Source organism: Molossus molossus, unplaced genomic scaffold, assembly GCF_014108415.1.
Source record: "Molossus molossus isolate mMolMol1 unplaced genomic scaffold, mMolMol1.p scaffold_m16_p_19, whole genome shotgun sequence".
NCBI lineage: Eukaryota > Metazoa > Chordata > Mammalia > Chiroptera > Molossidae > Molossus > Molossus molossus.
The window spans coordinates 17,609,392-17,636,625 of NW_023425354.1; the positions used below are offsets into that span (position 1 = coordinate 17,609,392).

General features: G+C 45.1%; 3 protein-coding genes across 10 annotated transcripts in view; 2 read left to right on the forward strand and 1 right to left on the reverse strand.

Annotated features, from left to right (window-relative positions):
• Positions 1–13,950, reverse strand: part of MYO19 (myosin XIX) — a 30,893-nt gene extending 16,943 nt beyond the window's left edge. For both annotated transcript variants that reach the window (XM_036269751.1, XM_036269752.1), the window contains exons 1-5: positions 13,804–13,950; positions 9,476–9,614; positions 8,987–9,135; positions 7,377–7,490; positions 595–727 (exon numbers count right to left, since the gene is read on the reverse strand). In XM_036269751.1, the coding sequence (XP_036125644.1) occupies positions 595–727; positions 7,377–7,490; positions 8,987–9,135; positions 9,476–9,614; positions 13,804–13,815 (547 nt within the window). In that variant the 5' untranslated portion in view covers positions 13,816–13,950. The remainder of the gene's footprint in view (positions 1–594; positions 728–7,376; positions 7,491–8,986; positions 9,136–9,475; positions 9,615–13,803) is intronic.
• A 2,608-nt stretch (positions 13,951–16,558) lies between these two features.
• Positions 16,559–19,436, forward strand: PIGW (phosphatidylinositol glycan anchor biosynthesis class W). 2 transcript variants are annotated; one of them, XM_036269135.1, is made up of 2 exons: positions 16,559–16,608; positions 17,915–19,436. In XM_036269135.1, the coding sequence occupies exon 2, from the start codon at positions 17,925–17,927 to the stop codon at positions 19,434–19,436; it is 1,512 nt and encodes a 503-aa protein (XP_036125028.1). In that variant the 5' UTR covers positions 16,559–16,608; positions 17,915–17,924. The 2 variants fall into 2 exon arrangements, with proteins under 2 accessions (XP_036125028.1, XP_036125029.1); XM_036269136.1 differs by lacking the exon at positions 16,559–16,608 and adding an exon at positions 17,055–17,103.
• Positions 19,437–26,798: 7,362 nt separating this feature from the next.
• GGNBP2 (gametogenetin binding protein 2) overlaps positions 26,799–27,234 on the forward strand; it is a 35,296-nt gene continuing 34,860 nt past the window's right edge. For 3 of the 6 annotated variants that reach the window (XM_036268219.1, XM_036268226.1, XM_036268221.1), the window contains exon 1: positions 26,828–26,970. The gene's annotated coding sequence lies outside the window, so the exon portion shown is untranslated. Of the gene's footprint in view, positions 26,971–27,234 lie in introns of all 6 variants that reach the window. The other 3 variants (XM_036268223.1, XM_036268225.1, XM_036268220.1) reach the window with 2 other exon arrangements.

Here is a 27,234-nt window from a genome sequence, read left to right on the forward strand (position 1 = left end):
AGTTAGAAGAACGTCCTGGCAATGAACTGAAATGAGCAAGCCTAGGTAGCCAAGGACTGTCTTCTTTGAAGGAAAAGAGTAACAAACAAGCTGTCACTATTGAATTAGATAGTAAGGCATAACACCTAGAGTCCCAACACGGACGCTAATTGCTGTACATCCTTAGACAAGTCCCCCTTTCCTCTGAATCATCTGAAACCATACTGAAGGATAGGATTTATTTTATTTTATTTTGTTTTTTGGTATGTGCCCCTGGTGGGAACCGAACCGGGACTCTCTGGTCTGCAGGCCGATGTTCCAACCGCTGAGCCAAACTGCCCAGGGCTGAAGGATAGGATTTAGACTAGAGGAGCCACAAGGCGCTCTCCAAGCTCCACTGTTACATCTGCTTAGGCTAGAGGAGGAGGATGACTGAATGACAGGACCTGTGCTGGAAAGAGGCCAAGGGTGCCGGGGAGGAGGGTGGGAGTCCAAGGCAGTGCATGGTGCACTCATCCTCCAACCCCCAAAGAGGGTCTCACTGCTCCTCTCCTTGGAAGCTGGCAAATCCCAGAGAAAATGGGACTGAGGTACAGTGCAGAGGACACTGCTCACCAAAAGCTTCCATGATAGGGTTGGAGTTCAAGATTCGCTGCTCGATCCTCTCTGCAACCTTGTGGCTCTCTGAGGATGTAGGTGAGGCAGCCACCACAGCGTAGAACTTCATCAGGCAGCGGGACGTCCACGTCTGCGGCAGAAAAGAGCCGTGAGAGCTGGCAGTTCTCTCCACCACGCGTGGTGCAGACCAAATGGGTGAACGCTGAATTCAGCTGTGTCCCCGAGCGAGGCATTTTCTCCCTCTGAGATGGAGTGCTTACTTCTGCTTCTCCTAGCTCCAGAGATGCAATTAAGAAACGAGGGGGCCAACACACCTTGACCTGAGCGTGCTACGTGCCTCTGAAACTCACAGCTAACACTGACTACTCGGAGCTAAGGAGACTTTTCTCATTTTCTTACCAATCCTATAGATGCAGGTGTAATTTTATCTGTTCCTCTCTGTCCATGGGACAACGCTCAATCTACTGTGTCACACCGGCTGGGCAGTTTGTATGATTTTAATTTTTTCGAATTAAAAATTAAGATTTGCTTTATGGTTCAGACTATGCTCTATATTGGTCAATGTTCTATATGTACCCGAAAAAATTCCCAAATCTCAAACTGTAAATTTTATGTATTTCTCCTTTCAATGCTATCAGTTTTTGCTTCACGTATTTTGAAACCATTATTAGGTACATACACATTTAGTATTATTTTCTCTTATTTATGAATTAACCAATTTATTGTTATAAAATGTCTCCTTATCCTCAGTAACATTCCTAGTTTTTTTTATCCTCACCCGAGGACATTTCTCCATTTTTTTTTTTTCAGATAGAGTGGAAGGGAGAGAGAGAGAGAGAAACATCAACGTGATAGCGACACATCGTGTGGCTGCCACCCGCACGACCAACCAGGGCTGGGGACAAACTGCAACCGAGGTACGTGCCTTTAGCGGGAACTGAACCCAGGTCTCTCTGGACCGCAGGCCGATGCTCTGTTGAGCCAAACCGGCCAGGGCTACATTCCTTGTTTTAAAAACTACTTTGTTTCATATTAATTTGACTACTTCAGCTTTCCTTTGATAACTGTTGGAATGGTATATCTTTTCATATTCTTTTATTTTGAATCTATCTGTCTTTATAATTATACTGGATTTCTTGAAGAAATCATGTAATTTGAATCTTGCTTTTAAAAAATCCAATCTGCTTGGCCGGTGTAGCTCAGTGGTTGAGCGTCGACCCATGCACTAAGAGGTTGCAGCTTTGATTCCCGGTCATAGCACATGCCCAGGCTGTGGGCCAAATCCCCAGTGGGGGGGGCATACAGGAGGTGGCCGATTAATGTTCTCTCTCTCTCTCCCTCTCTCTCTAAAATCAATAAAGAAAAAAAAAAGTTTTTTAAATAAATAAATAATCCAATCTGACATCATCTTTTAACTGGAGTGTTTAGTTCATTTACATTTAATATAATAATCACTATGGTTGGGTTTAAATCTACCATCTTATTCCTTTTTGATTTGTTCAACATGGTCTTTGTTAGTTTTTCTTCTTTTACTGCTTACCATTGAATTTAGAACTTTTATGATTCCATTGTATCTCCACAATAAAGTTACTATTTTTACCTTAGAGTGAATTATCTTTTAAAGAGATAAAAATTAGATGTTACATTTCCAGTGCTCTTTATTCTTTTGTATCAATCCAAATATTCACCTGGTTTCATATTCCTTTGGTCTAAATAACTTGTTACTACTTTGCATAGTACATATCTGTTGGCAATGAATTCCTTCAACTTATTTGTCTGAAAAAGTCTTTATTTCACTTTCATTTTTGAAAGATATTTTTCCTAGTAATAGAATTCTATGTTGACAGATATTTTCTTTCATCACTTTATTTATTTTTTTATCTTCACTGGAGGACATTTTGCATTTATCTTCAGATAGAGCGGGAGGGAGGGAGAGAGAAACATCGACGTGAGACACATCGAGTGGTTGCCACCCATAGGACCCCAGCCGGGGCCAGGGACAAACTGCAATCAAGGTACATGCCCTTAGTGGGAACCAAACCCGGGACTCTCTGGTCTGTGAGCCAACGCTTTAACCACTGAGCAAAACCGGCCAGGGCTTTTTCATCACTTTCAAGATGTCACTCTATTGTCTTTGGGCTTACAGTTTTTAACAAGATACCTGTTGTCATTCTTATCATTGTTTCTCTTTATGTAATGTTTATTTTCCTGGCTTCCTTTAAGATTTTCTCCTTATGTTTGGTTTGCAGCAATTTGACTATAATGTGTCTAGGTGTGATTTCTTTCTTTCATCCTGCTAGTGTTTCTTTAACTTCTAGGATCTGTGCTTGCCACCTTTTGTTAATGTTCTCATGTTCTCCTCTCCTGAGACACCGATTACAAGTGTGATAAACCGTCTGGTATTGTACCACAGCTCTTGGATGTACCCTTTCGTTTTTCAATTTGGATTATTTCTATTGATCTACTGTCAAGTTCACTGATATTTTCTTTTGCATGTCTCTGCTAAGCACGGAGACATTATTAGTTATGTTTTATAATTTTTTTTTCTTTTATCCTCACCCGAGGACATTTTTTCATTTTTTGTTAAGATAGAGTGGGAGGGAGAAAGAGAGAGAGAAAGAGAGAGAAACATTGACATGTAAGGGACACATCAAGTGGTTGCGACCCGCACAACCCAATCAGGGCCAGGGACAAACTGCAACTGAGGTACATGCCCTTAGCGGGAACCGAACCCGGGTCTCTCTGGACCGCAGGCCGACGCTCTAACTGCTGAGCCAAACCGGCCAGGGCTTGTTTTATAATTTTTATCATTTCCATTTAACTCTTTAGTTTTCATATCTCTAATGAAGAGGTTAGAAAAATCTTTTCTGGAGACACTAATAAGCCATGAGACAATTTATAAATATTCATGTTCCCACAAGTTTAGAAAGCTACCTATAGTGAGGCCTCCTGTCCATGAACATAGAGATTCTAATCAATTGTTTAACGCTTTATTCTTAAGTTTGAAAAGAAATTCAAGGATCATTAACTATTTGATAAACTTCTTTCACATGCATGACAAAAATAGCAAATGGAGGCAAAGACACTAGAAGGAAACAGTCAATGCAAGGAGCCGACGAGTAAAAATCATAAAGTATCTTCAATGACAGGAGATGTTGAACCTATGAAATAAGACCAAAATACTGGGGGAAAATAATATTCAGAAAACAAAAAAGTAGCCCTGGCCAGTTTGGCTCAGCGGTTAGAGCGTTGGCCTGTGGTCCGGAGAGACCCGGGTTCGGTTCCCGCTAAGGGCGCGTGCTTCGGTTGCAGTTTGTCCCCGGCCCTGGTTGGTCGTGCGGGTGGCAGCCACTCGATGTGTCCCTTTCACGTTGATGTTTCTCTCTCTCTCTCTCTCTCTCTCTCTCTCTCTCTCTCTCTCTCTCCCTTTCCCTCCCTCCCACTCTATCTGTAAAAAAAAAAAAGTATTCTTAGAATTAAAAAAAAAAAATTTTTTTTTTTGTTAATCCTCACCTGAGGATATTTTTCCATTGATTTTCTTAGAGAGTGGAGAGGGAGAGATGGGGGGAGAGGGAGAGAGAGAGAGAGAGAGAGAGATATTGATGTGAGAGAGCCACATCAATTGATTGCCTCCCACATGACCAGGACTGGGGATCAAATCTGAAACCCCAGGTACATGCCCTTGACTGAGAATTGAACCCATGACCCTTTGGTCTACAGGCTGACGCTCTAATCACTGAGCCAAACTGGCCATGGCACAATTAAAAAATTTAACAGAAATTCAGAATTCAAAAGAACTGAAAGGTATTTTTTAAAAAGGCAAAAAAAAAAAAAAAAAAAGGAAAGATCACCCGGCCAGTGTGGCTCAGTGGTTGAGCATTGACCCATGCACCAAGAGGTTGCCAGTTTGATTCCCGGTCAGGGCACATGCCCAGGTTGTGGGCCAATCCCCAGTGGAGGGCATGCAGGAGGCAGCCAATCGATGTTCTCTCTCATCAATGTTTCTATCTCTCTCTCCCTCTCCCTTCCTTGTTCTCTAAAATGAAAAAAGAAGAAAAAAAAGATAAAGTAGGGAGTATTTTCCAGAAGATGGAACAAAATGTTAAGAGATGGAAGAACAGGTGAGAAAAATAAGACTACTAGACAAATAATTAAACTTACCAATAGGAGCTCCAGAAAGAGAAAACAGAGGGAATTATTTAGATATACGTTAGCCTGTGGACCAGAAAGTCCCGGGTTCGGTTTCCGCCAAGGGCACGCACCTCAGTTGCAGTTTGTCCCCGGCCCCGGTTGGGGTCGTGTGGATGGCAACCACTCAATGTGTCTCTCTCACATCAATGTTTCTCTCTCTCTGCCTCCCTCTCTCCCTCCCGCTCCATCTGAAGATAAATGCAAAAATGTCCTCGGGTGAGGATTAAAAAAAAAAAAAAAAGACAATGCCAAGATACGTCACTGATGTCACTGATAGTTTTAACTTCTATGGATAAAAAAGAAGATCCTAAAAGCTTTTGGAAAGAAAAAACAAATCACCATTTATGGATTGGAACTCTCAAAAGCAACACTCAAAAAAAGAAAATACCTTCTAAATTTGGAAACAAAATGATTTCTAACCTGAAATTATGAAACCCTGCCAGCGTATCCAATTTGAGGCAGGATAAACTTTTGACATGTGCAACATCTCAAAATTTGCCCTCCGTTTACTTTTTCCAGGAAGCTACTAGAGAATGTGCTCCATAAAAACAAGGCAGTGAAGGAAGAGGGAAGCCAGGATCGCAGTGGGATTTATCCCGGGACAGAGGGCACTGTGGAGCGCAGAGGGAGGCAGAGCGCTCCCAGGGCAGCCACCAGCTCAGGCGGGAGCAGATCCGAGAGCTCTGGGAAGGGCACCACAAAAAAAAAAAAAAAAAGAACCTGATGTACTTGACAGTTGAACAGGCTAGAAAAGCTTTGGTGACGAGTTTAGTAATAATTTAATAACAGGCATGTAGAAACTAAACAAGTGAAATAATGGGGTCATTAAGTGAGGGAGAGTAAAAACTATACAAGGAAATATAATTGTAGATTATATGGTTCTGCTGTGAACAATATATACTTGGTTATAATGTAAAAACTGCAAACTGCATATTAACTTAATTAGAAATCATGATTAAATTACATATGTGTTAAGGGGCAGGAAAATAGGACTAAATCCTCATCAAAGTAGGAAATAAAAAGATTAGGTCCAAAACTGAAAAAAACAGTAACTAACAATATAAGCATGTCGATTAGAAATATGATTAAAACACCCAAATAAACTGCTACAGATGTGATAGCAGCCAGAGAGAGTTGAGAAATATGGGGCAGGGGTTGCTGTTTTTCTTTGCAAGCCTTGTAGTATTGCTTGACTTTTGAACTATGCAACTTTGCTCTTTGTTAAAAATAAATTTAAAAAACATACCAGGCCCAGCCCATGATCACAGCGGCTGCTCAATAACGGGTTACTGAGCTTTGGTTGCATGAGTCTCGAGCCAGGTCCAGCCTGAGCTCCCCGGAGGGACAGTGGGCTTTGTTCAGGAGCTGGACATCTGCCATTGCACTGTCCACCTTGATTCAGCTCTCAAAGATCCCCTCCTCACCCAAGTCCAAGTCCTCATCCCTGCAGCTTACTGTCTTTATCTGTTTCCTTGTCCATCTTTCCCAGTGGACTAAGAGCCCCCTGAAAGCTGGACATTGCATTTTTCATCTCTGTTCCTTCCCTGCCAGCCTCAGTGGCTAGCCCAGGGCCTAGAATCTGGCAGGTGCTCAGTAATACCCTCATGTGTGAGTATAGACAGAGGGGGTTTATGGTACAATGAATCCCTTGTGAGCCTGGCTGGTATGGCTCAGAGGTTGAGTGTCAACCCATGCACCAAGAGGTCACTGGTTCGATACCCAGTCAGGGCACATATCCATGCAGGAGGAGACCAATCAATGTTTTATCTCACTGATGTCTCTGTCTCTCTCTCTCTGTCTCTCTCTCTCCCCCTCTCCTTCTCCCTCTCCCTTTCTCTCTCAAATCAAGAAACAAAAACTATATATATATATATGAGAATCCCTTGTGAAGGTAAGTTTTGTGGAAAGGGTGGGTGGCTGGGTGAGGCTTGGCAAGGTGGCGAGGCCTGGGCCAGCAGCCTCCTCTGACCAGCTGTGCAACTCCTCACCCATCCTTGTGCAACGCTCAGTCTCACCTGTTGTTCTGCCACCCAGGGAGCCACATGACCACACCAGGAGCTTCTGGCCCAAGGCACTGCCCTTGCTACCATGGGCAACACAGAGGATGCAGGTGGGCTACTCCAACACACCCTTTCCCACAAGTAACCCCAGCTACCTGCAGAGCCTGTGTGCACTGGTTCACTTAAGTCTCCAGAAGCCCTAAGAGTTTGGTGCTGGTCCTGCCCTCCTTGCCATTTTTCAGGTGAAAGAACTGAGGTTTCAGAAGCGATCTTTCCGATGTGCTCTGAACCACTAGGCTGGAATCCCCAACAGCTAACTTTTGTTTCCACTGGTAGAGAGCTGGGAGAGACCTGTGATGAGACAGCTAAGCCTTGGGGAGGAAAGTATCTCACCGAGGGTTACATTAGAGATGGTGAAAGAGTCTGGACTAGAATCCTCTCTTGGTTTCCTTTCCAGCTTGCCTACCACTACACACAGACTAGTTGGGAATGACTAGGTAGCAAATGGCTCCATGAGGAATGACCCCCTACCTCTCTGCCCACCCAGCCAGTCACGAAGTTAACAGGGCAGGAAAGAGGCTCTCCTACCTTTCCAGCACCACTCTCTCCACTGACAACAATAGACTGGTTGACTGGCTCAATCAGGCTCTTGACATTCCTGTAGGTCTGTTCGCCCACAGTGAAGATGTGGGGCTTCAGTTTCTGAAACATCAAGGGACGAAAGGTCACGTGAGGGAATGGCTGTCTTCAAGGAATGGCTAATCTAGTAATGGTCGAGATGGGAAGCCTACCAACAGCAGTGCCAAGAGGCTTCCTCTACAAAAACTTCTTGGATGTAACAGTGTTAGACCCAACTGTGGGACCCCCGTGGCGGCTTTACCCACTCATCTCCTCTCAGTCTGGAAGCAGAGCTAGACTTGAACACTTTATACTCCTATTTTATCTTAAGTCTTATTCTGCTCTTTATTATTTTGTTATTGTACTTGGCAGTTTGCAAAGAACTTTCAAGTGACTGCCTAAGAAGTCTGCATTAGTTGGAGAGCTAAGCCTATTTTACAGATGAGAAATCTGAGGTTCAGAGGGGCTCAATAACCTTCCCAAGGCCACTCAGCAAGTAAGTGGAACCACCTGGTTTGCACCCCATGGCCGCTGTTCTCCTTTCCATCACCCAATGTTAATTGTCCTTAATGTGCTAGGTATCAAGGTGGGCACTGGGGAAACAGAAGGGACTGTGATACGGCTTTTGCCTTTGGGGAGGCAGACAGTCGGTGAGATATGGGCTCTCAGGACAGACTTCACGTGGATCCCACCTGCAGGCTTAACCATGAGTGAGTTTCTGGCGGGCCAGCCCGTCTGCACAATGCCTAGCCAGCCCAGCACTGCCCACCCCACAGTGATCCCTTACCCACAGCTTCCTGACGGGAGAAGGCACAGTTCTGGATGGTGTCAGAGCTGCCCTCTCCGCCTGCTCTTGCCCCACTTTTCACCTGGACTATTGCAAACTCTCTAACTGTTCTCCCTGCCTCCTGTCTCACCTTCCTCAACACAACTTCCCCCAACTTCCAGAGCAATAGTTCCCACCGTGGGCTCTGTTCAGTCTCACTTCCACTCCTGGGAAGCAGCTTTGTGGACTCTCTCCGCCTGCTGTGATGCCTCAGACCCTTCCCCAGCAGCCTCAGCTTTTCTCTTCCTACCTCATCTACTGCCTCTCTCCTCAAGCCCCTTCCTGCCAGCAAGTCTGCGCTTGCTTCTCGCTGAACACACGATGCACTTGAACACCAGCTGGACTATCCCGTCTGCATTGCCCCATCCTCACCCCTATAAGAATTGATTCCTCTCAGTAAAGATGAACATGTGCTGAATGTTCTAGGGTAATCCTTAGTGCATGCAATTTTAGTGGTTTGTGAAATACACAAATACACCTTTGTAAATCCTTTCCTATGCATACATCCACAAATAAGAAAAACATACTCTGTCCTATGTCCCAAACTCAATTAAACAAATATTTACTTATCTCCCACTTTGTACCACTGTCATGTATCCTAAATCCCTTGAGCTCTTGGTGGGCAGGGCTGTGGCACCAGCAGGTTTTGAATGACTGCATGGCTGATGAACATACGGATAAAGACAGGGAAGCTGCAAGGAGGCTGAAAGGGAGGTAGGGTAGCCTTGAGGTCCAGGAAGTGGCTGAGTCTTACCTGGGGCTGAGGAGCAGTGTGGTACTCTCTCATCAGCTCTGGCGAGTAGAGCTGAGGGACGGGTTTGAAGGGGTTCAGAGCCACCAGGGTGCAGCCAGCATTGGTGTAGAACGTGTCTGCCATGTACCGGGCCTGCAAACACCTCAGGACTGAGGCAGAGGTGCTTTTAGCAAACTCTGGCTCAACTATAGACACACGCACACACAAACATCTGTCTAACAGCACTCCCTCTGCAATTAGCCAAGAGACATTAGAGCCCAGCAACTCCCCGATGAATAGGTACAAGATCTAATTAAGATGAGCACCAAATCTGGAGTAAAGTCTGTGTTGGGGAGCCCAGGTGTAGCTGTCAGGCAGGTCTAAAGCAGCTTATCTGGCTCCAGGTCAGGAGTCCTGCCTGCCTCGGTCTGGCCAGGGGAAGCTGTGCTGAAGACCCACACCAAACCTTCACCTCCTTGAAGGCGACACTATTGAGAGGGAGGCCCATACCTGTCTCCAATGTCACAGGATTCACCTTGGTGAGGTCATCCAGCAGGTGCAGTGGGGCCTCCTGGCCCAGAAACTCCTGCAGGTCTTCTCTGAGGGCTTCCCCGCCATGGGCATCAAGGCCTGAACTATGGCCATTAACCTGGGAGGAAATAACAGGGCCAGGAGAGCTGGGACTCAGACCAGCAGGCAGCTATGTAGGAGTGGAGGCCTGTGCAGTGGAAAGAGAATTGGCCTCCAGTATCGTAGTCTGGTTGGGCTCAAATTTCAGTTCTGCCACTTGTTAGGCGTGTGAGCTTGGGTAAGTTACTTAACCTCTCTCAGCCACAGTTTATTTGTAAATAAAAAAAATAAAACCAGTTCACAGGGCTATTGGGGGGAAAAATAAGCGATATATAGAGCACTTAATCATTAGCACACAGTATATCCTCAATAAATCAATAAATGCTATCTCATTTCCTATGCCATGAGCTCCAGCTTCCAGGCTAGCCAGCTACTAGCCTTCTTGGGCCTGGTAGGCTTAGGGGCCATGGTGGGGCGGGAAGGTGGGGGGAGGGGGAATAGGAGAATCACAGAGGAAAAGAACCATGCTTTGGGCCTTTTCTCAAAGAAACCATTCAACTTGAGATGAAAAATCAGCTGTGAGGTAGCTCCACGCTTTCATCACCTGCCTCTTGGGGCTTAAATTTAGTCTGGCTAATTACACAATTAGTTTCCTCTGCCCTGGGTCTACTTAAGAGGCTCAGAAGTCAGATGAGGTAAAAAATGGGCACCGCCCTGGCCAGTTTGGCTCAGCAGTTAGACTGTCAACCCGAGGACCAGAGAGTCCTGGGTTCAGTTCTCGCTAAGGGCACGTACCTCGGTTGTAGTTTGTTCCCGGCCCTGGTTGGGGTCGTGTTGGTGGCAACCACTCGATGTGTCTCTCTCACGTCGATGTTTCTCTCTCTCTCTTACTGCCTCTCTCCCTCCCGCTTTATCTGAGATAAATGCAAAAAAAAAAAAAAAAAGCACCAAGGGGAACAGGTCCTTTCTCCTTCCTCGCCCATGCATGATCCCAACACTTTCCACATGTTTTTCTCCCCATTTCTCCTCTTGTCTCTCTGGGGGATGTAGGGAAGATGGCATGAGGAGTAGAAGACAGTAACCTGGCTAAAATCTGCTTTTGGAGGAAGGGGACTGTGATGACATGTGTGGGTTTCCAATGAGACTAGTGAACCCTACAAGTTCAAACCCCCCAAGCCCAGGTGGCAAGTGTCATCTGAGAGGCCCAGTAACAAGTTTCTTTCCAAAGATGATGCCTCTTATCTGAACTTGGGCCCACTATGATGCAGAAGGCAGAGTCTTGGCCTCCAGAATAAATGCTGAGGTCAGAGCATGGCTGGATCCCTGTATATCCCTCTGTTTTTTTGGGCGTGGGGTGGATCTTATGTAAATTTCTTAATCTCTTTGTGCCTCTATTTTCCTCATCTGTAAAATAGGAATGGTGACAGTACCTACCTCATAGATGATAAGCATATAAAGTGTTTTAAAAAGGCACCTGGCATATGCCCCTCACCCCGTATTAGCTATTATTAGTCTTTTAAAAGCAACTCTTCTGCCCTGGCCGATTTGGCTCAGCAGTTAGAGCGTCGGCCTGCGGTCCAGAGACCCGGGTTCAGTTCCCGCTAAGGGCACGTATCTCAGTTGCAGTTTGTCCCCGGCCCTGGTTGGGCAGGTGGCAGCCACTTGATGTGTACCTTTCACGTCAATGTTTCTCTCTCTCTCTCTCTCTCTCTCTCTCCCTCCCACTCTATCTGAACAAAAAATGAAAAAATGTCCTCAGGTGAGGATAAAAAAATTAATAAATAAATAAAAGCAGCTCTTCTAATTAGGCAACAATAAATCAAGGGCCTTAAAACTACATATGTTCCACTCGGCTGGTGAGGCTCAGTGGTTGAGCATCAACCCATGTATCAAGAGGTTGCTGGTTCGATTCCCAGTCAGCGTACATCCCCAGGTTGTGGGCCCGATCTCCAATGGGGAGGTAGCCAACTGAAGTTCTTCTTCATTGATGTCTCTATCTCTCTCCTTCTCTCTAAAATCAATAAAGAGCCCAGCCAGTGTGGCTCAATGGTTGAGCATTCACCCATGCACCAAGAGGTTGCTGGTCCAATTCCCAGTCATGGCACATGCTCAGGTTGTGGGCCCAATCCCTGGGGGGGGGGGGGGGGGGGGTGAGGGGAGGGCTGCAGGAGGCAGCCAATTGATGTCCTCTCTCATTGATGTTTCTATCTCTCTCTCTCCCTCTTACTTCCTCTCTAAAATCAATAAAGGAAAAAAAATTTTTTTTAAATAAAGAAAAATAAAAAAATAAATAAACAAATAAATAAAACTAAATATGTCCCTTGAGCCTGCAATTCTGTTTCTAGAAAATGATCCTATATAAAAGACTATAAGAATGTTTGGTGTACATGAGTCACTTATAATTGAAAACAACCCACATTTCCAAGTCGTAGATAGCTTAAACTATAGTTCATTCTTACAATGGAATAAAGACTACAAAAAGAGTATATCTTTAAATGTTTTAAAAATATTTATGTGAAAAAAATCTAGGAGAGTCTCTAAAATGTTAGTTATCTCTGGGTTGTATAATTATGGGTTATATTAATGTTTTCTTTGCTTGTCTATATTTTCCACATTGCTTATAATGAATGTGACCTTGAATAAGTAACTTAACATCTCTGGCCTTATACCCCAAATGGGGACATAACAGCACTGTGTATATAATACTGTCTTTCTCCAGAACTAAACAAAATTATATGTGTAAAATGCTTATCATAGTGCCTACTACATAGCAAGGACTCAATGCAGAGTGGCTGCTACAATGGTTATGATGAACATTACAAACCATAAAAAGTTCAGAGCAGACAACTGTCATGTCTGCTTCTCTCCAGCCCTGAAGCCTATTTCATGACCCAAAAGGCTTCAGGAAGGTCAAGAGTCAGTGTCTACCATGGCTCCCTTGAGGCTGGCGACCTCACACTCAGTTATCCGGCTGGGTTTCAGGCACTTCCCTGCCTAGGACTCCATTAGACCACGAAGTCCTTGAGGGCAGGTACCATATTAAACATCTTCCTCAGCCCAGTGCCTGGCAATGCTTAGTAAATAAAAATTCAGCAATTATCTACTGGCATTCTCTCTGGACAAGAGCTGCATGTGAAGAATGACATGGATATAAGATGAGGCTTCACAGCGAAGGGTGATTTGGATTCCTGCAGGCCTGGGCCACAGTAGCCTTTTCTGAGTGACAGAGATCTGGAGTAAGGGTAGGTTTCATGTCCCAATAACAACCCCCCATGCAACCTGTGATCCATTTATCAGAATCCTTCTACATATCCACATAGGTCATCTCTCCCACATTTTTTCAGACCAAATTTTTTGTCTGGACTGCTTATTTTCCTGGCTAACTCCTAATTTTTGGTAGTTGTTAATCCTCATCTGAGGATATTTTTTCACTGATTTTTTAGATAGAGTGGAAGAGAAGGGGGGAGAGAGAGAAACATCGACGTGAGAGAGAGAGAGATCAATCAGTTGCCTCCTGTACAGGGATTGAACCCACAACCTAGGTAAGTGTCCTGACCGGAAATTGAACCAATGACCTTCTAGTGCACAGGACTTGAGCTACACATGCCAGGACTCCTACTTATTCTTTAAGGCTCAGCTTCAAGGAGATATCTCCAGGGATATCTCAGCTTCACCTCCTTTTGGAAGCCCCAGGCTTCTATTGTGCCTCAACAATTCAGGCTGGCAATGACATCTCCCAGGACTTCCTCACTGGTTCAGGCTTGTAAGGTCACCAAAGTGCCCTTAGGATTCCCTTATCCACCCCAGGGAAAAGAGCTATAAACTACAACAGGAGAGATGCAAATTAGGTATTAGGAAGAATTTTTTTTTTGCATTTATCTTGAGATAGAGCTAAAGGAAGAGACGGAGAAAGAGAGAGAGAGAAACATTGATGTGAGAGAGACACATCAAGTGGTTGCCACCCACACGACCCCAACTGGGGCCGGGGACAAACTGCAAAGGAGGTACGTGCCCTTAGCGGGAACTGAATCCAGGACTCTGGTCCACAGGCCAACGCTCTAACTGCTGAGCCAAACCGGCCAGGAAAAACTTTTAACAACAGATGAAAGGCATTGGAATAACTACCTAAAGAGAGAAAAGAAGACCTTTAAAGGGGGGTCTGTTCCTTCCTTCCACGTAGGGTACTGAAGCTGCATTGAGACAAGCAAAAGATGTGAAGGTGCTTCAGGGTGCTTTGAGCCCTGGGTTGTCTTAGGGTGAGGTTTTACCTGCTGGAGCATCCTGCTTCAGTGTGGTCAGCCAGGGTTCTGGGTTGCAGGCACAAGGAGTGCTATCCACCCAGTCATGAGGACACAGGTTGGGGCATGGGTCCAGAAAAGGGCTCAGTCCTGGAGGAATCTGAGATGAGTCACTCCAGAGCCTATGGCACGAGAGAGAAGACAAGGGCCACACACAGGTGAAGGTTTCTTCAGGGTGATTCACCACTGCTCCTCAAATTAAGCAGAGGAACCAAAGTGAGAACCAGAGTGAGCCTGGGCAGAGAGGGAGTCTTTTCTGTTCCCTGTCAATTAGGGAACAGGGGAAACTTTTACAAGAGCTTCTGGAGGCTCCCTGGGCTCCTCAGGGCTAGTTTTATTAAAGAGGTTTGGGGTGGGGCTGCAAATCTTCTGGGTCAGTGTGATGTGGAGGATGAAGACACTGGGAGAAAGAGAAGCCTTCTGCTTTATTCTCTCCTCTAGGCAGAAATATCCCAGGGTAGTATAGCCGGTAGTTGTGGAGTAGGAGGCTGAAGTCGACTAGATGCTCCAGGAAGAGAAATGTGAAAGAGAAATCACAGCTGTCATTCACTGGTAAGTCATATCACCTTCCTGGCCCCCTTGGAATCCTCATCTTGCAAATGGAGATAGTAAAACCTACCTCACAAGGAGTGGTTGTGAAGGTCAATGAGGTCATGGATTAAAAGCACCCCCCAAAGTACAAATCTAAATATTCACTCAGGGGGGGAACATTGTTAGTATAATTAACAATATTTTAGGGCACTAATCAAGTGGAACACTCCAGTGTCAACTTTAAGAAGATGAGAATTTCAGAGGAATTCTTATGAGAGAGGGGGCGTTGAGAGGCTGGGCCTAAGCCAATCTCTGAAAAGCTGTAAGTAACCTTCAGATTCAGAATTTCCCAGGTTGCACACTGCCCCAGCAAAGCAAGATAAAGATGAGGGGTGTCTGTAATGGATTAACTTTGATGGAGACTTTCTCAAGGCTCTGAATACATCTTAGCCTTTGAATGAACTCAGGAATAGGAACTTCCATGGAAACTGGAAAATGAACAATTCAGGCAAAGAAGGACATCAGAACATGTTGGACACATTCATCCTGAACACTGCATCCCATCCAAGGGACAGCTCTGCAGAGGGCTCCAGGAACTCAAGAACAAAACTCCCTTAACTGGAAGCTCACCTTAGAGAGGACTAGAGGCAGAGCACAAGAAGTTGTGGGGTTAGACTCCAAAGCCCACGTCCCCTCCGATGCAGATCACCAGAGCTCTCTGTTTTATTTTCTCATTTGCAACCTTCACAACCACTCCTTGTGAGGTAGATTTTACTATCTCCATTTGCAAGAGGAGGATTCCAAGTGGACCAGGAAGGTGATGTGACTTACCAGTGAATGACAGCTGTGATTTCTCTCCCACATTTCTCTTCCTGGAGCATCTAGTTGACTTCAGCCTCCTACCCCACAACTACCGGCTATACTACAATAGGATATTTCTGTGTAGTGGAGAGGATAGAGCAGGAGGCTTCTCTTTCTCCCAGTGTCTTCATCCTCCACATCACACTGGCCCAGAAGATTTGCAGCCCCACCCCAAACCCCTGTAGTTTGCAAAAAGGAATACTAATACTCAGACCTCACAGCGCAGAGTTCAGGATCAAATGGGCTAGTAGGACCTGCGAGAGCTCTTCGCAAATGTGGGTTACGTGCTGTGTCAGCTCTCAGCCAGAGTCAAGTCAGGTTAGAGTGGTTTTCTCCAGTTCTTCCCGCTCTTGCTCCTAATCGGCTTCGCGGTTACCAGCCAAGAAGTTCTGGAAAGGGTGTGACCACTGTGGGCAGGAGGGAGCCGGTAATGAATAGAAGAAACACTAAGGCAAAGCAAGGCAAGCGGCAACCTGATTGCCAGCTCCTCCTTCTCCCCAGCGTCAGGCTCGGGGGACAGTTGGAGGGCGGAATGGAAGAGCGGAGTAAGGGTCCTGGTAGCCTAGCCCGGCCCCGCCCTGAGGTTCCCGGCGGGAACCCGGGGCTCCCGGTCCTGGCGAAGTGCCCGCTGGGCCCAGGGCTGGGATGCCGCTCCTTCAGCACCTGTCACGGGGAGAATATGTCCTTCCCGGGAAGGTGGATGTGACCCCAGCCAAGGACGCGGCTGCCCTGACGCCTCCCGGGGCCAGCCGCCCCCCTCCCCGGTCCCTACGCAGGACCAGGAGAGGAGCAGGGGAGGGGACCCAGCCTGCCAACCGGGACCTTCCCCCCGCCGGTCTCCGGCTGCCGGCAAAGTGGAGAGGTGGAGCGTGACCATGAAAGGTCCTTGGTCATGAAAGCTCCTGGCCCTCCTGGGATATAGAGGGTCAAAAAGAAAAGGGAATGGGCAGAGAAAAGGCGCTTTGGAAAGGGGAGATGCCCCCTTCTTCCTCAGCGCTCCGGGGGCAAACCCGCCCCCTGCCCCTTCGGGGTCACTGAAGGGCTTCAGATCAGGGATGGGGGTGGCACTCACCGATCCCACAGCCTGAGCCGCCGAGCGTGCGGCCCCCGCCGAGCCCGACAGGAAAAGCGGGCGGGCCGGGTGGGGCGGAGGGAAGAGCCGGGGGAGCAGAGGGAAGAGGAGGGGCGGGAGCGAAGCCGGGAGAGAAAGCCGACTGCGGGCTCGCACCCCGCCGCAGCCGCTCTGGCTTAGTGGCCCGGGCCGCCGGCTCCTCCCCCAGGGCGGGGCGCGCACTCGCGGCGCTGGGCGCACGTGGCCCGCTCGGGAAGCGGGGATCCGGAGTTGCAGGCTGGACCTGGGACAAACTATTCTGAGAGTCTAGGGTAAGAGGGGGTGAAAGGGAGGCCTCGGGTGTTCCCGCGGGAGAGGCGTGGGAGGCAGGGTCTCCTGGGTCTCCGGGCCCTCACTGGGTTTGGAGTCTCCGCAGGGGACGCCATGGCCGAATGCTGCGCGGGGCCCTCTGACCCCATCACTCTGACAGGCTCCGCGTGGGGTCTGAGCAGCGGTGTGGAGTATGACACGCCTTTTCCGCTCCGGGCCCCTCTGACGTACCGGCCCACGGCCAGACCCGGGAGGACCTGGGCTGGGCAACCCCGTGAGGGAGGTGGCGTGGGAAACCGGCACCACGCTGGGCTGGGTGCGCGCGGAACCCGCCAGCCCGGAAGCGCAGGACGCCCCCCGTTGGCCGGAAGCGCGGCTCCGAGGCGGAAGCTGTCTAGCTCCCGCGTTGTCCCGCGGGTACGGTGGAAACCCGGCAGCCCGACCGACGTAGACGGCCCTCTGCCGGGGGGACTCCGAGACCAACCGGAGCACGGGAGGTATAAGGGCCTGACGCGGTGGTGGAAGAGGACTCTTATTTTCAAAGGCTAGCCAATCGGTTTGTTACCGCGCAGTCCTGTTGCTCGGCCTCATGCATTCATTTATTCAACATCGTTCTTGTTTGGCCAACAAACGTGTTCTTCGTGTGTGCCACTTTTCAGACACCGATATGTGGCAGAAAGACGTTTTATATCCTTTTAAAAAAGCATTAGTATGTGCTGTGTCCCCCGTCCCACATTAGTATCCATTCTACTTACTTATACCTAACCTGAAATTTGATTCTCTGTAAATGTAAGGAGCAATCTGGGGCTCAGGAGGCTCTGGAGGACTCAAATTTGTGTACTAGAGGCAATAGTTTTAGAGAGACTCCGAACAGAAACCAAGGTCCCCAACTCCATCCTGTGCTGAATACCTTCTCTGCCCCTGTTCCTCTTCCCCCTCTCTCAGATTTGACTTAAAGATCATTAGTTCTGTGTATTCAATTTTCATCACATAATCTTCATGATATATACTATGTTCTGTAATAGGAATTTCTATCCAATTGATTCCATTCTCAGGGTTTATATCCCAAATGTACTTTCTTTTTGAGTCTGCCTTATACTGAAAATAGCTAGAGCTTTTTAACCAATAATTTCATGCTATTAGTGTGACATTCTTATCCTAATGTATTGTTAGGCTTCTTCCTACAATCCTTGGTAGGGGAGTCACTAGTCCTAGGTTCTGCTGTGAAACTTAATAACAAGAATGAAAGCAAGTCAGGTACATATATACCTTTTCCACAAATGCATTCCTTTGCTCTTGTTTTCACAGGAAGAAAAAAATGTCTCAAAAGCAGATGAAGGAAGCTTTTGTCAGTAACCACAATGGAACCAGCGTGCTGGAAATTACCCAGGGCTTGTGCTTGCCTGTACTCTGTATACTGTGCAGAGGGCTCCTGATCATTCTCTCACAGCAGTTGTGTTCTTTTTCACATACCTGGAGAACTCGATTCTTCATTGACTTCGTTTTCCTAATAGTTCCCCTGGTGACCACTTTGACCATTTTGTCTTCATTTGTCTACCATGAGTACCTTGCTCTAGTTATCTTTGGGGCAGGACTATTCTTTCAAATATACTGCCGGAGAACTTGCTATGCCAGAATGCCCATCCAGAAAATCCTTGAAAAATTCTTAAAAATTAGTATAGAATCCGAATACATTCCAGCCATCTCCTGTTTCCGTGTAATTAACAGCACATTTACTGCTGTTGCCATTTTGGCTGTGGACTTCCCACTTTTCCCCAGAAGATTGGCCAAAACTGAACTCTATGGGACAGGAGCAATGGATTTTGGAGTAGGAGGCTTTGTTTTTGGCACTGCAATGGTTTGTCCAGAGATTAGGAGAAAATATACGGAAGGGTCCAGATTGGATTATTTTACAAAGTCATTGTACTCTGTTTGGCCATTAGTCTTCCTAGGAACAGGACGATTAATCATTATAAAATCCATAGGCTATCAGGAACATTTAACTGAGTATGGAGTTCACTGGAACTTTTTCTTTACCTTAATAGTTGTAAAATTGATAACATCACTGCTTTTGCTGTTTTTTCCCCCAAGTAAATCCTGGATTGTGGCTGTCAGCATTACTGTAGTATACCAGCTGGCCCTTGACTTCACCCCATTGAAAAGGTTAATTTTGTATGGCACTGATGGCAGTGGCACTAGGGTCGGTTTATTAAATGCCAACCGTGAAGGAATAATATCCACCTTGGGGTATGTGGCAATATACATGGCTGGTGTGCAAACAGGGTCATATGTACTTAAAAAAAGATCACATATCAAAGACTGGATAAAAGTAGCATATTGTATTCTACTGACAGCTATTAGCCTCTTTGTATCTCTTTACATAGTTCAGGTAAATGTAGAAGTAGCATCTCGAAGAATGGCCAATTTAGCCTTTTGTATTTGGGTAGTTGCTTCCTGCCTGGTACTTCTTAGTAGTTTATTACTGGGTGATGTAATTTTGAGTTTTGCCAAATTTCTAATTAAAGGGGCTCTAGTACCATGTTCTTGGAAACTTATCCAGTCTCCTGCTACAAATAAAAAGCATTCAGAATCTCTAATCTCTGAAGCTGAAAGAAAGAAACCCAGTCATTGTTTAATCACAGCTATAAACAGAAACCAGTTGATTTTTTTCTTGCTGTCAAATATAACAACTGGCCTAATCAACCTGTTGGTAGATACATTGCACAGCAGTACTTTGTGGGCCTTGTTTTTGCTCAATATTTATATGTTTACCAACTGTTTCATTATATATATACTACACTTGCAAGATAAGACTATAAAATTTTGGTGATCAGTAGGGTTGGATGTGTCTGTCTGAGCTATTAATGAAGAAGAATAAATATTAAATGTGGCCCTGGCTGGTTTGGCTCAGCGGTTAGAGTGTTGGCCCGCGGACCAGAGAGTCCTGGGTTCAGTTCCCGCTAGGGGCATGTACCAAAAAACAACAACAAAAAAACAAAACGGGCTTTTTGAAATCCAGTGTTAACTATTTTATTATAAAATTAAGAGTTTCAATTGTATAACAGTAGTGAGGCTTGATATTTTAATGTATCTACACTAAAACAAACCATTAGAGAAGAAACAAAGCCTTGTGACTTGTTAGAATATTAAAGTTCAATATTTTAAAGAAACATATTTATAGTTGTGACACTGGAAGATTGGAGGGTGTGAAGGAGGATTTTACTTTCTAATACCGTATATACCATATTGCATTTTTTTATTATATGTATTTTATATTATTTACATTAAAATTAAAATCTGTAAATTGTGGTATTGTCAACACTTCTTTACTGCTCAATTTTAATATTTTTAAAAAGCCTGTATATGCAAAAGCAAGTGTTTAAAATCAAATACTAATATACTATAAAGTCAGAGAACAGTTAAATGCTCCAAAGAATAGATAGAATTGTATGATGTAGTTAGCACGGTTAATAATTACGAGACAATAATTTTGCCTTGGGACTAATTCATTTTTTTTAGCCTATTGTGTACTAGGGATAATAAGCAAATTTCCTGATATCTTGGAGCTTGCATCTATGGGAGAAACACATTAAACAACTGTTATAAATTTTGTTGTCATGAAATATAGGTTGCCAAGAGTGTCAAATCAAGATCTGAGCTGGGGGATCAACGGTGATGGAAGGAGACTTGCTGGGGTGGTGAATATACAATATATAGATGATGTATTATAGAATTGTATACCTGAAACCTATATAATTTTATTAACCAATATCACCCTAATAAATTGAATTAAAAAATAAAAACTCAACTGACTTAGCAGAGTCAAGAAAATTTCCCCACAGATGGTATTTTTTTGAGCCACAGCTGATCATAGGATGAGGAGTTAGTGTTTTTGTGTCTAGGCAGGATTGGGGGGGCAAGTGCTGGAAAGGGGAGTGAATCCTTCAGCAAAGGTCCTGAGTTGAGAGGGAACCTAGCACAAGGTGAAAATGAAAGAGGCATGACCTCAAAAAGGGAGATCATGGGTAAATAGCTAGGGAGACAGGCAGAGGCCATATCAGGCATGCCTTATCTACCATGTGAGGGGAAAGAACCAGTGAAAAAATCAAGTACTTAGTCTAACTTAATAAAACCATGGCTGTATAAAGGTCTAATATCCTATTGAGAGCTTGAATCTTAAAAACCAAACAGACCTTTGAAGCTGTTATTCGAAATCTTAAGATTAAAAAAAAAATTAGTTTCCAATTCTAATATTCCCTGTATATCATGTTAAGTGGGTGAAAAACAAAAATTATGCTGTACATCTGAAACTAACAAAATAATATTGGATGTAAACTGTAACTGAAAAAATTTAAGGGGGCGGTAAAGGGAGACTAATATATGGTGATGGAAGATTTGACTAGTTGGTACACAGTGCAATATACAGTGATTGTATCATGGAAATCTATACCTGAAACCCATATGATCCTATTAACATCACTCCAATAAATTTAATCATAAAAAGTTTTAAATTAAAATTACAAGAAAAAAATTAAAATTTGCCTTTCTATATTCCATTCTAATTTCAAGTAAAAAGCTGATTATTGCAGCAACAGACAAGGGTAAGATGTTCAAGTTAATTTTATATTTGATAAGCAATCTGGATTATTTGTAGTGTAGATAGAACTTACTCTAATGTTAAACTATAGACTTGCTGTTAGTTTTAGTTACCTCTCAATTCAAAATTAATTTTATCCCCTGATTTGTTAGATATGATTATTATATTAATTAGTTTACTTCAATATGTACTTACATTGATGATGGATATTTATGTGCCATTTTATATTTGCTAACTACAATAAATTGTATTTCGAGGTAATCTATTACTGAAGGGAATATCCCCCTCAAATCAGTATGTTAAATGGTTATATAGCTATAAAAACAAAAAATAGATTTTATTTTCAATGAAAAAGACTTTTGAAAAAAAAATTTGGGGGGGGTTAATCCTCAAGGATATTTTTCCATTGATTTTTTTATTTATTTTTATTTTTTAGATGGAGTGGAAGAGAGGGAGGGAGGGAGGGAGGGAGGGAGAGAGAAACATTGATGTGAGAGACACATTGGTTGCCTCCCGCATGACCCTGACCCAGGAATTGAAACTGACTTCTTGGGACTAAGGCTCTAACCACTGAGCAAAATTGGCCAGGGCGAAATTTTTGAAATTTAACAAGATTATAGTATGGAAACTAAGCATGACTAGGAAAAGTGATTGGTTTCCCTGCTATGGTAGTCACAGTGCTAATCCCCCACAATTTATCCATTCAAAGCCTTCAGATGAGGGCTAAGAGGCCCTCCATATTCTTGAATTTAAAAAACGGTAATTTAAAGTCAGTTATTTGATGACTTGATGAGCATGTGGTCTAACTAGTCTTCGGCTGCTTGTCAGTAACTGCTCCCTTCATCCTTTTCTAGGTAGTAAATATTTCTCAATAAGTTTGTCTCACAATTACAGATAGTGAATCATAATTTCAAAGAACAAAGTGTACCGTGTGTGTTACCTACCTCCAATTATGATGTTCATGTAAGAGAAAGCTAATGAAATAGCATTCATACCAAGAATTAGTAAAAACAAACAAACAACAACAACAACAAAAAACAAGTAAAAAGACTATTCTGACTTGATTCTACTTTACAGAAGAGGGAAAAAGACCATTCAACAGATTTATTGAGCTCCGCCCAGCCAGTGTGGCTACTGGTTGAACCCTGACCCATGCACCAAGAGGTTGCTGGCTCGATTCCTGGTCAGGGCACATGTCCAAGTTGTGGGCCCAATCCCCATTGGGGGGCATGCAGGAGATGACCAATCAATGTTCTCTCTCATTGATGTTTCCATCTCTCTCTCTCTCTCTCCCTCTCCCTCTTTTCTAAAATCAATAAAGAAAAAAAAAGAGACAATATTAAAAAAAAAAAAAAAAAAAAAGATTTATTGAGCTCCAATGTACCAGGTACAGGTAGGTGCTAGGGAAACAATAGAAAATAAGACAAAGTCCCTGCCTTCAAGGGGCTTACATTTTATTTATTGATTGATTGATTGATTGATTTTAGAGAGGGAGGGAGAGGGAGAGAGAGAAATAGAAACATCGATGAGAACATCGATTGGCCTCCTCCTGCATTCCCTCCACTGTGGATTTGGCCCAGAACCTAGGCATGTGCTGTGAATTGAACCAGCGACCTCTTGGTGCATGGGTCAATGCTCAACCACTGAGCCACACTGGCCAGACAAGGGGCTTACATTTTTACTTGTGGACATTATTTTCCCTATAAAAAATGTGAGTGTGGAAAATATGTTTCTATTTTTGACAGACAACAGAATTTTCCACTGTTAGCTCATGAAAAAGAAAACCCAATTTATAGATTTGGACAACCATGGTAATTTAAATAACATTCTGCTGTTGATTTTACCACATAAAACAACATGGTTAATATAGTGACAGTTATGATTAACTCAATTTTTTTTTTTTATCCTCACCTGAGGACATTTTTGCATTTATCCTTAGATAGAACAAGAGAGGGAGGAAGAGAGAGGGAGGAAGGGACAGAGAGAAACATTGATGTGAGAGAGACACATCGAGTGGCCGCCACCCACACAACCCCAACTGGGGCCGGGGACAAACTGCAACTGAGGTACATGCCCTTACGGGAACCAAACCCGGGACTCTCTGGTCCATGGGCCGATGCTCTAACTGGCCAGGGCGATTAACTCAATTTTTAACTTTCAATATTTGAGGACAGAGGAGGGAGGGGCAAAGAGAATAAAGAGAGAATACAATCTGGCCCTGGCTGGTTTGCTAAGTGGTTAGAGCATCGGCAGACTAAAGAGACCCGGGTTCGGTTCCCGCTAAGGGCATGTACCTCAGTTGCAGTTTTTCCCTGGCCCTGGTCAGGGTCATGTGAGTGGCAACCAGTCGATGTGTCTCTATCACATCGATGTTTCTCTCTCTCTCTTCCCCCCTCTCTTCCTCCCACTCTATCTGAAGATGAATGCAAAAATGTCTTTGGGTGAGGATTAAAAAAAAAAGCCCTGATCGGTTTGGCTCAGCGGTTGGAGCATTGGCCTGTGGACCAGAGTCCTGGGTTCGGTTCCTACTAGGGGCATGTACCAAAAAAAAAAAAAAAAAAAAATACAATTTGGTCTATGACCTTCAGAAAGCGAGTGATTCACATGACTTTTTTATAAACTGGGGATACCACATATGTATCAATAGATGACAACAGTTTTATTATTATTGAGCATCAGTGTGTTATAAATCATAAAAAAAATACTTTGCTCTGTAGGAGTTTATGTATAGTCTATAAAGATAAATAATAAGGAATAAATCAGTACTCTTTCTTTTAAACCTAGGTAGATTGGAGAACAGTCATATCTCATGTATGCCTGATTTTTGTAGCTGGCTCTCACACAATGGTGACCTAAGAAGAAAAATAATGGCATTTTGCTGATAATTTATCATCTCTCTTTCATGCCAAGTGTTCTTTATTACCAGCAAAAATGCCCTCCATTGTTGATTGCTTTCTCTTTCCTGGCTTTCAAATCCTTTGACCTTGCCCTTCACAATGCCAATATTTAAATTAAAAACATTTTAAATTTAAAAATAGGCAACAACTGGCTTTTTAATATAGTAATTGCTTATTTTGTCAATTAGAGATAAGCTAAATGCAGATACTTGGTCATGAAATATTTCCGCAGCACTACTGGTTATAGCTGAAGATAGACTAACAGTGAAAATAAAAATAAGTGCCTGCTTTAAAACTAAGAAGATACATAGGTAAAACTTCTATAAATTGTTTGGCAATGAAATGATTTTCTAAACATTTTCCCTCAGTATTATTATTATTATTATTATTTTTTCTTTATCCTCGCCTGAGGACATTTTTCCATTTTTTGTTCAGGTAGAGTGGGAGGGAGAGAGAGAAACATCGATGTGAAAGGGACACATCGAGTGGCTGCCACCCGCACGACCAACCAGGGCCGGGGACAAATTGCAACCGAGGTACGTGCCCTTAGCGGGAACCGAACCCGGGTCTCTCTGAACCGCAGGGCGACGCTCTAACCGCTGAGCCAAACCGGCCAGGGCTCAGTATTATTTTAATAAATTTGTAGCACCCAGGCTTTTCCTTACCTCCTTAAGAGCAACTTATGTAGCAAATTATCCACATTTTTAGTCTTACAATAAGTATTTATTGAACACCTATAGTACGTGAAATATTGTCTAAAGATAGTAAGCAGTATGCTAGGTAGACCTAAAGGACAAATCCAAATCAGGTAAAGTAATCTTAGATGGAAAGAGACTGCTGTGGTTTCCTTATGTTTTATATTTGGGTTGTAAAGCCTGTTCTAACTTAGATTTAAATCCCAATTTAAATACTCTGTTCTTTGCTAGTACCAGTGTTGTATTCAGTTACAACAGTTATTAAAATTAGCACCTATAGCCCTGGCCTGTTTGGCTCAGCGGTTAGAGCATCAGCCTGTGGTCCAGAGAGACCCGGGTTCCGTTCTCACTAAGGGCACATACCTTGGTTGCAGTTTGTCCCCGGCCCTGGTTGGGTCGTGCGGGAGGCAGCCACTCGATGTGTCACTTTCATGTGGATGTCGATGTCTCTCTCTCTCTCTCTCCTTCCCACTCTATCCGAACAAAAAATGGAAAAATGTGCTCGGGTGAGGATTAAAAAAAAAATTGTCACCTATATTTTGAATGTGTTACTTTCAATGTCCTTTACTAACCATAATCCAAAGAAAGCTTAAAAGATATAAAGTACTTACATTACTTGATACAGTCTTTATAGGAGTACCTTTAGATCTTAAAAGCCACAGTATTCTTTTTTCCTTAGAACTGTTTTTACTTAAAACAGAAGGTTCTCTAAAAATGTCCAAATTTTGGCTATGTAGTCTAACCTGTCAGAAGCTGCATACACATCCTAGACATCTACTGGATTTAAGCTAACAACCACAGTTTTGCTCTCCCAACATGGCCAGAAGACACAAATACCAGAAAAATCCTACTTTTGGGACCGAACAATGGTCCTCCCAGTTTATTATGTCACCTGCTGTAACCGTGACCACACAATGTCCTAAGAAAACATGGCTAAGGACGCACTATGAGGTTTTGTTGTTGTAAATCTCTAAGACTGCACGTGAAGACCGAAATATATTTTCAAGGTCAGTATCACAGCTCTAGCCTATTCTCCCAGGAAATACAGACCTGTCATCAGGATTAGTTAGTTGTACGAGCAGCCAATGTTTTTATCCTTAAAATCGGCAAGACTTTCCCTAGGCAAAGTACTTCCCAACAATCATTTTGGCTTCCCAATGGGCCTTCGAGGCCTTGGCGGCAGGACGTGAGTGCAGGGGGGCACGAGCGTGCAGGTGAGCAGTCTTGACAGCAGCTCCGCTTCTCAGGAGAGGGTGAGAGGGGAGGGCCTTCGGCCAGTACCAGTTTAGCACAAGGACCTGGTGTCCTGTCGGAGTCCCTGAGTTAATATTAACCCGGCCCAGGAAGTTTCTCTGGCGAGGACGCACACACAAGCCGCTCTCCAGTCGTCTTTTTGCCTCTACGTGTAACAAGGACAACAAAACACTGCCAGCCCTGAAGAACGGGCGGCCTCCTGGGCGGGATCTCCACGCAGTGTCGGTGTGGGGAGCAGTGAGGCGGCTGGCTCCTGATTGATCGGGGTGTCTGGGAAAGCGACGTCAAGCACCCGGAAACCCAGCCCAGTGTGTCTCTTACCCCACCGATGCTCGTCTCCCCTGGCCTTACTCCCGCCTTTTGCTGTCACTGACAGCGAAAGCCTCAGCTCCTCCCCACTCACCCAGGGCCGCACTGGGCCCCGACCCTCGGGTGGGCCGAGTCGGCTCGAGTCCCTTCGCCCTCGGGAGAGGTTCCCGGGCGCGAGCGCCGGGGGCTCAGGCTTAGGCCTACTCACTCATTCCTAGCAGTCCAGTTTCGGACCCATTCCAGTAGCTAGACTTGGGGGAGGCGCCGGTCGTCTGATCGAGATTGCCTCGGGGGGACCACACCCACGCCACTAAGGTTTTTGAAAGAGACCCGGCAGCGGCGGTCCACAGTCTCGCGAGAGGAGGCCGAGCCCCGCCCGGCGTTCTCCTCTCCTCCCGGCCCCACCCTCCTCAGGTCCCCCGCTCTCCCTCCCCTACTCCCCGTGGCGCGAGCGGCTGATCCCGGAGAGGAAACGGCATTCGGCGCCGCACTCCCGCCCAGGCTGGTCCTGACGCGGGCCTCGTCAGCCGGTAACGGGGAGCAAAGGTGGGGGTCAGGGAGGCGACCACGAAAACGGTGAAGGTCAGAGCCAAGAGGCCTTTGCCGAGAACGGTGAGGAAAGGGTCTGAATCTTCCCCCTCGGACTCCGCAGAGCTGAGGCGGGGTCTACCCCTCCCAGGGGCGGGGTCGCGCTGGGCAACTGCAGCCCTGGGGACTCACTGGGCGGGGCACGCCCAGAAAGGGGTCAGCCGTGGGCTCCCTGGCGGCGGGAAGAGGGCAGTGGGTTGTGGTCCTGGAGCTGGGACTCCACTGATGGGCTGGGGAAGCCCCGGGGCCGCAGGGTCCCTTCCGCCTCTCCTTTGGACCCTGACTGGA

What these genes read in the sequence shown, in the direction of transcription:
- PIGW (XM_036269135.1), top strand. Translation starts at nt 17,925, where the DNA reads ATGTCTCAAAAGCAGATGAAGGAAGCTTTTGTCAGTAACCACAATGGA.